This window comes from Carlito syrichta, unplaced genomic scaffold (genome assembly GCF_000164805.1).
Source record: "Carlito syrichta isolate Samal-C Ts95f unplaced genomic scaffold, Tarsius_syrichta-2.0.1 Scaffold314800, whole genome shotgun sequence".
NCBI lineage: Eukaryota > Metazoa > Chordata > Mammalia > Primates > Tarsiidae > Carlito > Carlito syrichta.
Genome location: NW_007258896.1, coordinates 954,671 through 972,650, shown reverse-complemented (window position 1 = coordinate 972,650; position 17,980 = coordinate 954,671). Strand labels below are relative to the sequence as shown.

General features: G+C 36.0%; 1 protein-coding gene and 1 pseudogene across 6 annotated transcripts in view; one reads left to right on the top strand and one right to left on the bottom strand.

Annotated features, from left to right (window-relative positions):
• QKI (QKI, KH domain containing RNA binding) overlaps positions 1 to 17,980 on the top strand; it is a 127,185-nt gene that overhangs the window by 74,323 nt on the left and 34,882 nt on the right. For all 5 annotated transcript variants that reach the window (XR_002481210.1, XM_021705900.1, XM_021705903.1 and 2 more), the window contains exon 3: positions 9,649 to 9,792. Coding sequence is in view for 4 of the 5 variants with exons in the window: in XM_021705900.1 (XP_021561575.1) it covers positions 9,649 to 9,792 (144 nt within the window). In the remaining variant the exon portion in view is untranslated. The remainder of the gene's footprint in view (positions 1 to 9,648; positions 9,793 to 17,980) is intronic.
• LOC103274557 lies at positions 2,709 to 3,783 on the bottom strand (annotated as a pseudogene). The gene has a single exon (XR_002481209.1). The product of XR_002481209.1 is annotated as a 60S acidic ribosomal protein P0 pseudogene (transcript).

Sequence of the window (17,980 nt, the reverse complement as noted above, 5' to 3'; positions counted from 1 at the left end):
CAACAACCAGTATGCTCTAATGCTTCATGTTATAGAATTACTTTGTTGTTCAAACAGATACTGTAATTAGAGCATTTTTTTAAAAACTTCCTAGGGCTGTGACTCAACAAGCTTTTAAAAAAATGTAAACAAAAGTAGTTTCTTGAACGTTGAGAATTTTTTTTTAACTTATTTTTACATCACTATACAGCAGTTTCAGAAATGAAATGGATGTTATTCTATCAAAAAGTAATGTTTAGAACTAAGTTACTTACAGATAATGGTGTTAACTAGTCTAACTTGGTAATAATGTTGGAAATATACATTGTGTATTAAGAATATATTGTACTTTTAAGAACCTCACCACTGGAAACTAAAGAATGGAGTAATTTTATGTAAATTAAACTGATACAACTTTAACCTTCCTGTACGTTTGTTTCATTGGAATGTGATAGGCAATTCTCTCATCCAGGGAAAAAGTATTTTTGTAGGTGCAAGAGATCTGTTTTAGCAGGTGCTTTTCTCCCTGTTTTTTGGTTTGTTTTGTTTTTTTGAGTCAGAGTCACCCAGGCTGAAGTGCAGGGCCATGATCATGGCTCACCACAGCCTGAGCCTTCTGGGCTCAGGTAATCCTTCCGTCTCTGCTTCCTAAGTATCTGGGACTACAGGTATGTGCCACCATGCCTGGTTAATTTTTTTAAATTTGTTTTTTTAGAGATGTGGTCTTGCTGTGTTGCCTAGGTTGATCTCAAACTACTAGCTCGAGGAATCCTTGGGCCTTGGCCTCCCAAAGTGCTGGAATTAGAGGCGTGAGCCACCTCTCCCAGTTCTTGATATTGTTCTTGATACGACTTATTCAGTAATTAATTTATGGAGGAAGAGCACTTTACTTGGAGCTAGGAGATAGGACCAGTACAAAAAGACAAAAACAAATCTGCCAAATAATCTTGTTAATCTGTTTCCTTTATCTGCATTCAGTATCCCTGTCAGCTCTACACTTGTTTGAGAACAAGACATGCTTAGAATTCCACACACAAATATTTATTTCTTTTATTATTATTATTTTAGTTTTTTAATCAGGGTTTCATTCTGCCCCCCAGGCTGGAGTGCAGTGGCATGATCATGGCTCACCATAGCCTCGACCTCCTGGGCTCAGGTGATCCTTCTACCTCAGCCACATAAATCGCTGAGACTACAGACATTTGCCGCCACACCTGGCTACTTTATTCTTAATTTTTTTAGAGATGAGGTGTCACTATGTTGCCCAGGCTGATCTTGGACTCCTGGACTCAAGCAATCCTCCTGCCTCAGCTTCCCAAAATGTTGGGATTACAGGCGTATACCACTGCACCCGGCCTGCATACAAAAATATTTAAAGGTAAAAGAATAAAGTAAAAAGAACTCAGAAGATTTAAGAACTCTGTGTTCTGTTTCTGGTCTTTTACTGATTTATGATGCTTTTTAAGGACAGTTTGTGTACATTTAGGGCTTTTGTATAGGAGATGTCTTATGCTAGGAATTAGCTGTTGAGAGTGTGGGTTCTAAATTGCTCTGCCTTGGTACAGTAGCTTGCCGGTACAACACTTATTACTGTCTTATTTGAACAAGCCATGTTAACATGTTGGCATGAGAATCATAGTCTCATGCTCATATAGCTTACTTAGACTTTAATCAGGTGATGTGTTTATATTGCTTAGCATCGTACTTGGCAAGCAACTAAGTGTTTTCTTTAAATAAAAGCTTAGTTGCCAGCATCATCATCATTTTCATTTTTAAGTTTATCATCACCTTAGGCTAAGATTTATTTGAAATTTATTTCTCTGTAGTATACTTGTCTGGAATATAGACCATAATAAGGAATCATTAGTAATTGTGTCTGCTCTATGATCAGATGTGGATGGATTATTAAGTTGTTTAATATGGTACTAAGCTTCAATTTATTGTATAAATAAAGCTATTTTCCATTTTCTTGAAACCTCTCGTATCATTTTACCCTATCTTAAATCAAAAGATTGAAGGTTGGTAGTTTTGAACTCTGACCATATGTCTTCATATAGTAATTATTTATTTGTAATTTGTCTTTACTGTCACCTTGCATTGTGTTATATTGAGATAGAATTTTAGTCCTGCATTTTGAAAAAAGATTTTTGACCCTAAGGTTTTAGAGTAAAAGAAAAGCACTGTATTTGGTGGGATATGAAAATCAGACCTTGTGAGCATTATTATAGAAAGTCTGGGAGAGTTGATTACAGGAGAAGAGAACAAGAATGTAAGATGAGGTAAAGATCGTCAAATATACCTGGATATTTAGGAGATCAAAAGGAAGCAGGCTCAGAAACCAAGAGAGGATTATGTAGACAAACACACAATAAACATTAGTACAGCAGGTCACTATGGGAAAATTGCAGCATATTAATGCACAGTTTGTTATTTGATTTTAGTGACACTCTTCAATAATAACAGTTTAATTACTCAACTTGGTAAATACTTCTTTAGGGCCAAATAGGTATAAAATCAGTGTATCCATACTGTCAGAGTATAAAAATCATTGAGATGATTCTGGCGTTCAGCTGGCAGCAAACTATCTAAAAGCTAGAATAAGATAAAGCACAGGTAACTACATTACTGTATGATGCAGTAAAAGAGAAATCGAAGTAAATATTTCTCTCAAAACACAAGTAAGCTATGACTGCATTTCAGAGATTTTTATGCAAAGCCTCAAGTTTTTTTTTGTTTTTGTTTTTTAAAGAAAAGTAGCCTTTATTTCCTTGTTTTGCAAATAAAGCTGGCTGAGTTGGTTGCTTTCTGCTGATTAGTCAAAGAGACCAAATCCCATATCCTCTGACTTTTTCTTGGCTTCAACCTTGGCCGGAGCTGCAGGGGCAGCAGGGGCAGCAGCAGCCACAGGGGCAGCAGCCACAAAGGGAGATGGATCAGCCAAGAAGGCCTTGACCTTTTCAGCAAGTGGGAAGGTATATTCAGTCTCCACAGACAAAGCCAGGACTCGTGTGTACCCATTGATAATAGAATGGGGTACTGAAGCAACAGTTGGATAACCAGTCTGCAGACAAACACTGGCAACATTGCTGATACCCTCCAGGAAGCGAGAGTGCAGAGTTTCCTCTGTGACGTCAAGCACTTCAGGGTTGTAGATGCTGCCATAGTCGAACACCTGCTGGATGATCAGCCCAAAGGAGAACGGGGAGATGTTCAGCAGTGTGGCTTCACTGGCTCCCACTTTGTCTACAGTCTTAATCAACTGTACATCACTCAGGATTTCATTGGTGCCTCTGGAGATTTTAGTGGTGATACCTAAAGCCTGGAAGAAGGAGGTCTTCTCAGGTCCCAGACCAGTGTTCTGGGCTGGTAAAGTAGCTTCACATGGGGCAGTGGCACCAGCACAGGCAGCAGCTAGCACATTGTTGGCCAGCAGCATATCCCAGATCTCAGTGAGGTCCTCCTTGGTGAACACAAAGCCTGCCCTCCCCCGGATATGAGGCAACAGTTTCTCCAGAGCTGGGTTGTTTTCCAGATGCCCTTGGATGGCCTTGCGCATCATGGTGTTCTTGCCCATCGGCACCACACCCTTCCCTTGGAGGGACATGGGGATCTGCTGCATCTGCTTGGAGCCCACATTGTCTGCACCCACAGTGAAGCATTTTGGGTAGTCATCCAAAAGTTGGATGATCTTAAGGAAGTAGTTGGACTTCCAGGTCGCCCTGTCTTCCCTGGGCATCATGGCGATGCGTCAGGGATTGCCACGCAGAGTTTAAAGACGATGTCACTCACATGAGGATGCCTGGCGAGAGCAGCCTCAAGTTTTAAAAATCCACACTTACTCAGACGTCCACACTTATTCATTCATAGTCAGTAATAGCTGAAACAGTTGTGGACAGCTTTGGGGAAGGGAAATTATGTGCTCCAGTTTGGACATATTGAGTTGAGAGTACTTTAGAGACTGAAGTACAGATTTCTAGTTGGCAGTTGAATTTGGAGATCTAGAAATCAGTGGGCAGTACTATGCAGGATGATGTAGAGTTCGGAATGTGTTTATGCAAAAACAAAACAAAAAATACTTTTCTTATATATTGGCAAAGATAGTGGCACATATTATGATATTGCTTCAAGTGACTATAAAACAGACATAATAATTAGTAGTAGTGAGCTGCTTTTTCAACATCAGTATCTCAGCTATTTACCTCTGAAATAGTACTTGAAATGTAACTGCAAAAAAAAAAAAACGAATGCCTCATAGACCACACTTTCTGACAGGTATACCATTTTTGGTGTGTGTCCATTTTGTTGTCCCTCCTCTGTGCTTCATTTCAACCTTTTTCCTTATTTATTTATTGAAATGAGAAATTGGGGGGGTGGATTCTTAATATGAATTTTGGATTCAGAAGTAAGCATCCTATACTTGCATTCATTTCTTGATTTATTTAATTAATTTATGACTAACAGACCTTTATGGAGAAGTCTTAATGACTTTTCTGTAATATCTGCCAATCTCAGAGTGCCTTAATAATCTCTTTAAGAAACAGAAAGAGATCACAGGGAAAAATTATATTTTATTAAGTAATCTCCAAACTCACTGTTGAAGGAATGTACCTTAACTATAACTATTCTTGAAGTAGAATGGACTGCAATAAGAAACATGTGGTTTCTCAGTAAATGACCTTAAAACTGTTTTTTTGCATGAAGTTTCATGTGCATATAGATTAAAGACTCTATAAGGCCTTATGTGAAATGCAGTGGTCTCTCTGTCCCCCTCTCTGCTGTTTAACCATCACTGCCCACCCATAGTCACTTACTGTTCTTCAAAGGAGATGCTTTTGGTGTTTACTCTTTATTTGGGCTAGTTCTCTAATTTTATACAATTCTCTGCCACTTTCCATCTCTGTCATTTCTGCTATTTAGAAGGAAAATTTCTTAATTTTTATATTTCAACCCTTCTTTCAAAGTTTTTATCTCTACTATTGTGTTTTTAGTTTCATGAGTTTCTTTTTGTGTTTCAAATTTTAAAAAAATTTTAATTAGTTAATTTTGAGTCTGGGTTCTCACTCTGTCACCCAGGCTGGAGTGCAGTGGCATGATCATGGCTCACCACAGTCTTGACCTGGTGTCAAGTAATCTGTCTGCCTCTGCCTCCTGAGTAGCTGGGACTATAAGTGAATATCAACACACCTAGCTAATTTTTTTTCTTTTTTTTTTTTGAGACGAGGGCTTGGTGTGTTGCCTAAGCTGATCTTGAACTCCTGGGCTCAAGCAGTCCTCTTGCCTCAGCTTTCTAAAGTGCTGGCATTACAAATGTGAGCCACTGTTCCCAGCCTTCACATTTAAAAAAATACCATCTTTCACTTGTTTTAAACGTGTAGTGTCTTTTTTTAGCTTTGAGAACGTTTGAAGTTTTCCTCTCTCTTATCAGTGGTTATTTGTTCAAAGTGTTTGTTTCTTGGGCTGGTCAGACTCACTGGAGAAGTAGTCATTCAGTCTTCTGTCGCATGGAACCTTGCTCTAGATGTGGAGTGGGGGGTATGACTGGACAGGTCAGCCCTCATTGTATATGCTCTCATCAAGTGCCCATCTTAATGCTGTTCCAAGAAGTGTTTTACTTCCTTTCAGAATCACTTTCAGGTCTTCTGCTGGGAATTAGGGAGTGCTAGTTAGCTAGCTATTTGTAGACAGGGAATGTTGGGATTGACCAGTGAGACTTCATTCAGTCCTGCCGTCTCATCCTCTCTTCACTCTCATTTCCACCTCTGCCAGTTTCCTCAGCTTTGTGGATGGAGAGTGCACTGAAATCAGGTTCTCTCTCAGCTGGAGTCTGCCAAGTCTATTCAAATTAGCCATCTGTTTTCTAGATTCTGAGTTTTTTTATTCATTGCCATTTTCTTCATATGTGCTTATATGTTTTAAACTTTACAGTGTTTTAGAAGAGTTAGGAAGGAGTGCAACTATATGAGTCTTCTAATTTCACCATTTTTGAAAATTTTTGTTCTTTCAACTTTTAAAACTGCAAGCAAAAGTGTTTGTTTTGAAGCAAACACTAGGATAGCTGTAAGTTTCTCTCAGTTTTGTACTTTTACTGTCATGTTGTTGAATTATGAGTACGACGCAGTTGCCAAGGTGTTTTATAACTCAAAAACTTACTCCTTCAATAAAGCAGAATGGCACATTATACTGCAACTTTGTTTGTTCCTATCAGGCAAATAGTATCTTCCTTTAAAATCCTCTGGTTTTGTCTTCCTTATGTATAAAAGTTGCTGTGGCAAGTCAGGATTTTAGTTTTTATTCTTAAACTTCTCTGAAATATTTTGTGTTTTAAATGTTCTTCAACTTTCCTTGTATTAATATATGGCATACACACACACACACACACACACACACACCTACCTTATAACATCTGTGTCATTTCTAAGTTGGTTTTAATTGGTTGATTCTTTTTTTTTTTTTTTTTTTTTGGTCTTATAACTGTTGGATTTTCTTTTTGGCATATCTGTTGGATCCCAGATAGTGTGAATTTTACTTTGTTGGGTGGATATCTTTCTGTTTCTATAGATATTCTTGAACTTTGTTCTGGGGTACAGTTAAATTAGTTGGAAACAATTTGGTGCTTTTGGTCTTTTAAAAAATATATTTAGGTTTTCCTGGAACAATGCTCAGACTAGGTTTAATTATTTCCCACCACAGAGGCAAGACCCTTCTGGGTACTTTTTACCCACTGTTTGTAAACCATGAAGTCTTTCATTCTGGCTGTGTAAGAAACAGACACTCTGACCTTGAATCTTTTTGGGTGGTTCCTTCTCCAGCCTCTGGAATGTTCTCCCATGCCTGGAATGATCATGTTCAGTTGAATACCTGAGTGGGCCCTTGGAAGTTTCCCTTTTTGTTCTTTGTGTACAGCTCTCTGGGACTCCCCTCTGTGAGCTCTAGCTACTTTGGTTTTCCTTGACTCTTGCTTAGTCCCTCAACTCAGGGAGTCTGTCTGTAGACTCTCAAGCCAGTGAGTTGGGGCTCATTTCGTCTTTCCATCTCTTTGCCATCATTGTCTGATGCTTGAAACTATTGTTTCATATGTTTCACCTATGTTTTGGTTGTTTTAGGCAGGATTCAGGTTGTTTAGTTCCTTTTATTTCATCTTGGCTGAAAACAGAAGTCTCTCATACATATGTATTTGGACAAATAGGCACACTTTTAGGTCCACCAAATAATATCAGTAACTTTCATAGGTCTCTCTACCAAAAATAAATAAATAAATAAAATATAAATTTTGATGTGAAAATATTGTTAGCATTCTTCCACAGAACATTTTAAATCTGGATTTAAAAATTGATTTTTCTTGCCACAGTAGAGGTATTTGTACACATTTTATATTCTTTACCATACTGATAACCCTGAGTTTTCCATCTTGATTCATTGACTCTTTAAAGTTTCTCAGCTAGTTTCCTTTTTCCTAGGCAAAAAGAAATATCTCAATATCCCATAGTTCCATTTATTAAATATTTACTTCCCAAACAACTTAATTCATATTTATGTCAAAACATTACTTTGAAATAAATTGCTTTTGTGTTTTTTTTTTAAATAAATAACCACATAATTAATTAATGGCATTTTGTTTTCTTGGGGACTGTTCTGATTTTAAGCCCTTGGAATCAGATTTTGCACACTGCTGCCCTTTTTTTGTTTGTGTTTTGGACTTGCTTTTTATTACAGCAACTGCTGAAAACAGTTTTGTAAAGATATAACATCATCAGAAGGAATATAGTATGATCTAATGTTGAAACAGTCAAATATTTTTGAGCTAGTAATTTAAATGGGATCTGGCAGATAGTCGATTATTGCTGTGTTTCCCTTGACATCTCAAATACCTCATGGTAGGTACCCCTGTGAGACACTGTGCTGACTCTCAGTTCACACAGAAAATACACAGGTGGCCCATCATAGGATTGTATGCTTCATCTGATTTTTTTTTCATATCCCCTTACAACATGTGGATGTGTTTTCATCCTACAGATATTAATTAAGAAGCAAAAGCATTTACTTTACTTTTAGAATTTATTTTTATCCTTATTGGCGAAGTTCAAACATGCGAGTTGTAGTAGAAAAGTTTTACTATGCCAACTTTCTTTTATCTCACTGTTAAACAGTGACCTTTAAGATAAAGTCCAGCAACCACAAGTACTATTTATTGTTTATTATATTGTACCTTGCTCTGAGCCAGGTGCATTTATACATACAACTTATATTATTTATTTATAAATTTATATTCTTATTTTATTTAAAAGGGCTTTGAGGTTGTATTTATAAGTCAAATATTATAAATGATATATTATTTCTAAATTTTAAAATAAGACCAACCCTGAAATTATTATGTTATGTTATAGGTAAAAGAGAAATGTGACCAACTCTACTTCTAAACCTCCCTGTATCTTGATAAGGTTTTCAACATGGGGGTATATTCCTTGCTAGATAATTAGAAGATATGGAAATGGATGTCAGGTACAGTGTTATAATATCAACACTTTGGGAGGCTGAGGCCAGAGGATAGCTTGAGCCCAGGAGTTCAAGACCAGCCTGGGCAACATAGTGAGATCTCATCTCTATGAAAAACCAAAAACATTAGAATGGGCATGGTGGCACATGTTGTAGTTACAGCTGCTCACAAGACTGAGGTGGAAGGATCTCTTAAGCCCAGGAACTAAAGGCTGCGGTGAGCCTTTATCATGCCATTGCACATCAGCCTGGATGACAGAGTGAGACCCCTGGCTACCTGGCTGTAAAAAAAAAAAAAGAAGACGTCAAGGAAATGAAATGTAGATATTCTCTCTGAAACTAGCATTTATGACTTGATATAATTATAGATTGGCCTTACAGTTCAATTTTTTAAAGTAAGATCTGATACCAGAGTTGGGGGGGAGTGGCACACCTCATCAACAAGGGTACCTGCATAATGAACATTTGTATACCTAACCCTGAATTGTACCCCACATCTTTAAAATTAAAAAAAAGTAAGGTCCAATGGAAATATATTTAAAACAATTCTTCTCTTTATTACTTGTGGTTATAATGAAATATTCTCAAAATTACTCACTACCTGAAATATTTAAATAGCATTTCTCTTAGACAATGTCTGTTTGTAAAATAATTTTTCTAATGTTGAATACAACCAGTGTTAGGTAAAGCAATTGTAATAAAGTAGGAAGGTCACTGAATTTGAGAATGAAAAGTCTGGTTTAACTTCTAAATTGACATCTTATTAGCTGTGTGATCTTGAGAAGTTACTTGCTTAACCTGGACCTTCTGTTTACTCATAAGTAAAATAAAGAAATAATAACTTGCTTCTCAAAGTGTTTTTCATGATAATTTATGGATGATATATAAGTTTCTTAGTACATAGGAACATTTCAGGGACTATATCCTTAGCATCTGGTTCCATGCATGGTACTTAGTAGGTGCTAAACAAATACTTGTTGAATTAACTATCTTTTGATCCAGTAGTCTCAACTAAAGCTTTTTTGAGGGGTGGGGGCACCCAGGAAAATAACTCCAAAGGTCTGTAATGTTATCATAGCAGAATAATGTAAACTAGCTGAGGTAATTGGCAGCAGGTTAGTATTATGAAAGATGTACTCTGTCATTTAGTAATAGTGTACTTTGTAAATTTTTCAGGAGGAGCAAAATAGAGGCAAACCCAATTGGGAGCATCTAAATGAAGATTTACATGTACTAATCACTGTGGAAGATGCTCAGAACAGAGCAGAAATCAAGCTGAAGAGAGCAGTTGAAGAAGTGAAGAAATTATTGGTACCTGCAGTAAGTAATAATTTTCAAATCTTAAATTTGGGCATCAACCCCTTTTGCCAGTTTACATATAAATTATTGTAATGTTGGCCAGGTGTAATAGGTCAAGCCTGTAGACTCAGCACTTTGGGAAGCTGAGGCAAGAGGATTGCTTGAGCCCAGGAGTTTAAGACCAGCCTGAGCCACATTGTGAGACTTGATCTTTGTAAAAAAATTCAAAAAATTATCTGGGCATGGTGGTGCTCACCTATATTCCCAGCTACTTGAGAGACTAAGTCAGAAAGATTACCTGAGCCCAGAAGTCAAGACTGCAGTGAGACATGATTGTGCCACTGTATGCTAGCCTGAGCAAGAGTGAGACTCTGACTTAAAAAAAAAAATTATTGTAATGTTTCTATTGATAAAGAATAGGTGATTATTTGTTGGAAATTTTATTTAACCACCAAATATAAAAATAATTCATAACTCAACTAAATGTAGTTTAACAGACAGTTATAGACATTGCTCAGATACTTAACTGGGGAAAGCCCATGTTTGTGAGGGAGGAGCAAAATCACTGATCTGTTTTTAAAAGCTGTATCCATCTTTGGAATCATTTTGCTTTAGGGGAAGAACAACCATCAGTGGGGTGATGGAAGTTTTTTACATTTTTTTGGAGGAGCAATTTCTTATTGTAAGTGAGTAATGAGTATACAGAAGTCTGTACAACTAGATTTGTATTGGGTGGGTGTCTTAGCAGGAGCACATTATTTGAGTTGCCTGTGGGTGCAAGATCCTCTCCTAGCATATTATTGTCTCCCATAGAAAGACTAATGTCTCATAGTGAAACTTTTCCATAATATAATAAAATGTTCTTTTAACAAAAATAAGAGCTAACATTTACTAATGTACCAGCTACCATTGAGAGTACTTTTCACACTTCATTGTTATTTCTAAGACAATAACAACTATTAAAGTTCATATTTGGGAATCTTAGATAAGACTTTGAAAGTAATTTTGAAGGATGCCATCTGATAAGAAATTATTCAGATGCTTTTGTATCCTCATCGTCCTTTTCCATTCCCTCTTTCCTCACGTCTCTTACCCCCCCTCCTTGCGTCTACTCCTTATTGTTACTTAACCCTTAAATAACTTTAGAAATGATGATTGAACTATTACCAGAATATTATCTTTTTTAATGGGAAACAAAAATAATTGATTTTCTGGGTCATTAATAAAATACTTTTTCTTACATCAGTGCAAAGATACGGAAATGTGGACCCTAACTTGGTATTGAAAAAAGTAGGAATACTGTTAGTATTGTATCTGACAAAAATGTTTTGGCAGAAACCCGGCTCGGTGGCTCAGCCTGTAAATCCTTTGGGAGGCTGAGTTGAGTGGATTGCCTGAGCCCGTGGGTTCGAGACCCTCCTGGGCAACTTGGCGAGACCTCATCTCTACAATGAAAAAAAGAAAAAAAAAATTAGCCGGGCGTGGTAACGCGCACCTGTAGTTCCAGCTCCTTGGAAGGCTGAGGCGGAAGGATCGCCGGAGCCCAGCAGGTCGAGGCTGCAGTGGCCGGGAGCGGCCATTGCACTCCAGTCTGGACGACAGAGTGAGACTCCAACTCAAAAAACAAACAAACAAAAAAATGTTTTGGTTTTTACATAAATTGGTATGGCATCTGCTGCTTTCTATTTTCCAGATAGTTTGTTCTTTATTACCCTGACAGTCTATTCTAAAAGTAAACTCAGAAATTGTAAAGTTTCCATTAACTTGACAAAATTAATTCCTTAGAAGAGAAGAATTTTGTATAAATTGTCGATAGATTTTTGTAAGGAATATGAATAAGCAAGTTAAATGTAAACTAAAATCTGTATTTGTGCACTATTAGAGTATGCAGTCTTCTCTTTTTTTAACTGTGTGATGTTGAAAGCCATATAGAAAAGGGGATTTTTATGTTAGTCTTATGATCAGAAGTTATTTAACATTAAATTTTTATTGCTCCATGTATCTGAAAATATTCAGTTCATATTATACTAAGCAAATAAGTTCACCTATTATAGCAAATAGATTAGTGTGTTTATAATGTTGAAATTCTTACTGATTTATTAGATTATAATCATTGCGTAAGCTACTTTAGTTCTGAAATGTATTATCCCAGGAAAGAGTATTGAGTTAGAAGTTGTATTAGTAACTATGTGTCTTTCAGAAAGTTGTACCTTCTCTGTGTCTTTTTCATTTATAAAATGAGAGAGTTGGAGTAAATTACCTCTAAGGACCCCTTTTTAAAAAATTGTTTTGAAGCTGGGCTCGGTAGCTCAGCCTGTAATCCCGCACCTTTGGGAGGCTGAGGTGAGTGGATTGCCTGAGCCCATGGGTTCGAGACCCACCCGGGCAGCGAGACTTCATCTCTACAATAAATCAAAAAATCAGCCGGGCATGGTAGTGCATGCCTGTAGTTCTGGCTACTTGGAAGGCTGAGGCGGAAGGATCGCCGGAGCCCAGCAGGTCGAGGCTGCGGTGGCCGGGAGTGGCCACTGTATTCCAGTATGGGTGACAGAGTGAGACTCCAACTCAAAAAAAAAAAAAAAAAATTATATTGAATATGAAAAGGTGACAGTAGATAAAAAAGATACACTTTAAAAAAATTGACAATTTATATTTTAAACAAAAACAGCACTTTTGATAAATCTGTGGAAATATTTTTAGGGTATTATTAAACATAATAATTTTAAATTGTGTATCTTGAAGTAATCAAACTTTCTTAGAAATACAAATCTTAGGATAAAAATATTTTAAGGTACAGGTTCTATACAATGATTTAATCATGAAGTAATTTCTTATACTTATTTTATTGAGTATGTTTATTGTAACATGGATACTATGTCAAGGAATTTGTTTTAATTATTTTCAACATTATTTTACATTATTCATTTGTGAAGATAGTACCAATATAAACAGAAGTTTAAAAAAATTTAAAAAAGGAGCTTCATTGTACTTGCATCTTCTCTACAACAGACCATTTCTGTCTATGTAACAATTACCCTCTGTAGGCTTAACCAGAGAAAAAATTATGTTTGATTTGGACTTTTATGCAAAGTGGTATTTACACTAACAAATGAAAACAATGAGTAAACCTTTTTCACTTAAAGAAACCCCATCCACGTGTAACACTTGAATACTACATCATGGACTTTCCCTGCATCTTGTTGAGTGTTATCTAGGAAAGTCTGCCATTCTGGTATTCACAATTGCCAGTTCCAGGGATCCTCTAGGATAAATCCGTTACACAGGTACATCTATGACCTTTAGAGTAATCCAACCATTTTATCTAACGTTTTTGCTCATTTTGGGTATGAAAACAAGCATTTTATGCTCTAGAATAAAGGATGACTGGTCGTAGGAAGGAAAGGCTTACTCTTAGTATCCATTGGCCATTTTTCTGATTTTTCACTAAATTTCAGTTTATTATTCATTGTATCTCACTGCTTTACTTTTTTGTCAAGAAACATGATATGTAGAAACATGATCATTTACTGTTACCTCTTAACAGTGGACTAGGAGAGTTCTAAATAATATGAACCTGGTTCAGACAGTTTCACCTTCTATTTGATTAGTCTAATCACTGCCTAATTCTACTTTAAAGCAAAACTTAATAGATGCGTTCATTTTCTTTTTATAATTTTTAGTTTATATGAAATATTCTTTGTAGAAAAAAAGAAACTATAGAAAAATTTAAAGGAAGTTGGTCACTTGGTTTTTACTACCCAGTGTTAATTTCTGAGTAACTAGAATAACCTGTTTTTAAGAAACTAGAATAATATTTTTTTCTTAGTTAGCATTTATACCATTAACTTTCTTCTGTATCATTAAGTAGTCATTAAATTATACTGTTTGCATGTCTTATATTTCATAATGGGTGTAGTATGCTACTGTTAGCCATTCATTGTGGGATAGTTAAGATATTTTTCAGTTTTCACACTTATTAGCAATATGGTAGATAATATCTTTGTAATTGAATTTTGGACAGCCCTTCTGAATATTTTAAAATAAATTCCCCAAAATAAAATGACCAGGGATTACAGATGTAGGCATGGATTTGTACTTGCACTAACATCATATTAAGAGTACCCATTTTAGTTTACTTTTGTCTATCTCTAGGTATTTTAATTTGGAAAACCTGTTTACTATTTTGATAAATTGTAAGCTGAAACCTAATTGTTGAGTTGGGGACTTTTAGGAAACTTGGGAACTTCAGACTTGTCCATCTGAATTTTTCTGAATTGCAACTTCAGGAAATTTTTGTTATTGATGTCGTTGATAGACTAGATAAATCAGTTTTCAGCTAACCACTATGGTGATCTGGTTTAAGAATAGAAATATCTGGCAGGAGTGAAAAACCATGTTTTGAATTGCTACTAAATAAATTCACTGCCCAGATCCATGAAATAAATATACCTAAAACAACTGAAGACACCCAAAAACCTGATACCTGATTTTGCATTACTTTTTAAAAACTTTTTTTTGTGGTACTGATCCACATAGTCATAATGTTCATCCCACCCCTCCACCCTCCCACTTCCTTTCTTCTCTTTTTCCTTTTATTTGGGAGGAGGGTGGTCAGAATGACTAGTTTTTGAATGCTTATTTTGAGTTCCCACTGGTTATATTTGCATATGTCTTAAAGTTGCTATTTTGGAGGTTTTTGCTAGAAATAATTGTAGAATCATTATTGTTTGATGTATGTATTCAGTAGTATGATATGAATTATCTTAATTCAATTTGTGCCTTTCTTATGAGAATACCATGACAACCTAGATGCCTTTTTTAGATTTTTTTCCTCACCCACAGTTTATTTTCTTCCAAAGTACACTTCTTTTCCCAATCATAGTATATATTACACTACAGTTGAGCCTTGGATAACCCAGATTTTGAACTCTGTGGGTTCACTTATATGCAGATTTTATTCAGTAAGTATATTAGAATTTTTTTTGAAGGTTTGCAACAATTTGAAAAACCTCATGAACCATATAGCTTAGAAATATTGAAAACATTAAAAAGTGTCATAATGTACAAAATATATAAGATATATGTCTGCTTTATCATTTGCTACTATAAAATATGTACAAGTCTATTATAGAAAGTTAAACTATATCAACCATTACACACAAACTTAGAGACCATACAGGGTATCATTCATAGTTGAGAGAAATGTAAGCAAATGTAAAAATGCAAGATTAAATTATAAATGCATAAAATTAACTATAGTGCATACTCTACTGCTGCAGTAATTGCATAGCCACCTCCTGTTACGACTGCCGTGAGCTTAAGTGTTGTGAATATTTGCTTAAAACACTGATGCTTGTCATCTCTGTGTGATCAGTTCATCTCTTCAGTAAATTGTATTAATTGCAGTTAAAAGTGATGTCTCACCATTCTTGCATAGTTTGCTTTGTGTTTAGTGCAATACCATAAACCCTTTCCAAATACCATGGGACCCATACGAAGTGCCACTAGTTATACTAGAAGGTCTCCCAAGAAGCAGAAAAAATTATGACATTACATAAACAAGTTGAATTACTTGATGTGTAGATCGAGGTCTGTAGCTGTGGTTGCCACCATTTCAAGAAAATTGAGGATCATTATTTTAAAAAAAAGTTTGAAGATGTTAGACTGTGCCAGCAAGTGTGAACACCTTATACTTTCTGTTAAATACCTTTTTGTCTCATATTGAAAATGCAGCTATTATGTGGGTACAGAATTAATATAAGAAAGGCATACCTATACTTATGGACTATAATATGATTTGAAAAAAGCAAAGTCGTTATATGACAACTTCAAGCAAGAGGAAGGTGAATGATCTAAAGCTGGAGAATTTAATATCAGCAAAGGATGGTTTGATAATTTTAGAGAGGTTCAACTTAAAATATGTCACAGGAGAAGCAGCTTCTGCTGATGAAGAGGCAAAAGATGAATTACCAGATGCCAATAAGAGAATTTATTTAGGAGACAGGATATTTGCCTGAACAGGTTTTTTTGTTTGTTTGTTTGTTTGTTTGTTTTTTTAGTCGGAGTCCCACTCCGCTTGCCCAGACTGGGGGGCAGTGGCATGCTCCCGGCCACCGCAGCCTCACCCTGCTGGGCTCTGGTGATCCTTCTGCCTCAGCCTTCCAAGTAGCCGGAACTATAGGTGCGCACTACCATGCCCAGCTAATTGTTTACTTATTGTAGAGACAAGGTCTCTGTATTGTACAGACTGAGCCACCAAGCCTGGTCTGAACATGTTTTTAATGCAGATAAAAAGTGTCCTGTTCTGGGGGGAAAATACCACAAAAGATATTTGTTAGTAAGGAAGAAAGACTAGCACCAGCATTTAAGGCAGGAAGGGATTGGCTAACTCTATTGTCCTGTTAAAATGGAGTCAAGTTTATGACTGCCCTTACCTATATAGCTGCTCATCCCTCAGCCTTGAAGGAAAAAGAAACACTAGCTACCAGTCTTTTGTTTGTGTAAGAAGACGACTTGGGGACTTGGGCGTCACGAAAATGTGAAATAATTATACCATTGAAGATGCCATCATTATTATAGGTGAAAGCCATCAAGCCTAAAACAGTAAATTGTTGCAGGGAGGGATTCTATATCTAGATGTTGTGCATGACCTCACAGGATTTATGGCAGAGCCAATCAAGGAAATTGTAAAAGAGATTGTGGATATGGCAAGAAAGGTGGGGAGTGAAGGATTTCAAGATACGGATCGTAGAGAATGTTGAGAGCTATTAGATGCCACATCAGAGGAATTAACAGATGATGAATTGATGGAGATGAGTACTTCACAGTGCTAGATGAGGATGAAGACGTGAAGAATCAGTGCCAGAAAACAAATTGACATTAGTCAGTCTGGCACAAGAATTTTGATTACATAAGACTGCTTTTGACTTCTTTTATAACATGAACCCTTCTGTGATATGAGCACCAAAACTAAAGCAAAGGTGGGAGAATTGGTACTATATAGAAATATTTGAGAGATACGAAAAAGGAAAAAAGACAAATTATGGTATATTTTTATTTCTAGTGCCTAGCACACTGCCCAGCACATTGCAGTAATGTATTAAATATTTGAAAAATGAATGAATGAGTGACTCTTGCTTCATCTCCACTATTGAAATACATAAGATAAACTGAATTTTCCTGAAGTACCAGGTAATTAAGGTTTTTACTTAAATAGATGTGGGAGACAGAATGCAGTGTTTGAGAACTGACTTCCAGCTTTGTGGCTTTTAATTGTCTCTCTTTCCTCATATATAAGATTGGAACTTCATTAAACCTCAATATAGTTATTATGAGGATTAAATGAGATGGTACATACATAGTGTTTCTGGCACATACTTGCTCCATAAAAATGTGTTGTTTCTATTTGGCATTGTGCAAGTAATACTGCTTTGCAATTGTATAGGTGTATGTGTTATTCTTCACAAATGTTGATTATAATGTGAGTGTGTTAATTCAGTATTGGAGAAAATATAAAGCAATAGTAGTTCCTTACCAACTCATTGTCACTATTTTTATGTAAATTGGTTTTACCCCTATAATAAAACTAATATAAGGCTCATTAGTTAACATTGTTTAAATGACTTCAAATATTTTTGGATTGAAAATACTGAACTGTCTCCATCTTTGAATAAGAATTCATATATAAATGAATCTTGCTAGTTCTGATGTTTGTTTTGCTGTTTAAAAGTTTTAATAGAAATGATATAGAGACCAGCAATTATTTTGAAATGTATTACTTATGATGCCTTTGTATTGAACTACTCAGTGGGCTTTCACTGAGGGGTATCAGAATCATTGCAAGAAAGAGAACACATTTCTTATTAGCACTTCTGTTTTGTCTAACTTTGAATTGTTATTCTGGTAAACTGCCAATAAGATCTTTCTGATTTATTCTTTAAAGCAGAATTTTGTTTTCTAGACAGGGTCTTGCTGTTGTCCAGTCTGGCACAGAGCTCCTGGGCTTAAGCGATCCTCCTGAGTAGTTGGGAGTACAGGCCTACACTACTTACTGTGCCTGGCTTCTAATTTACTTGTATATTGCACAAAAAATTTTAAACTATTCTGTGGTTTTCACTTCTCAAAATTCTCCTTGAGACTAGTGATGCACATAGTTTGTTTTATTGACAATTATAGTACTACATGAACTTGCTCACTTAACATTCTGTTA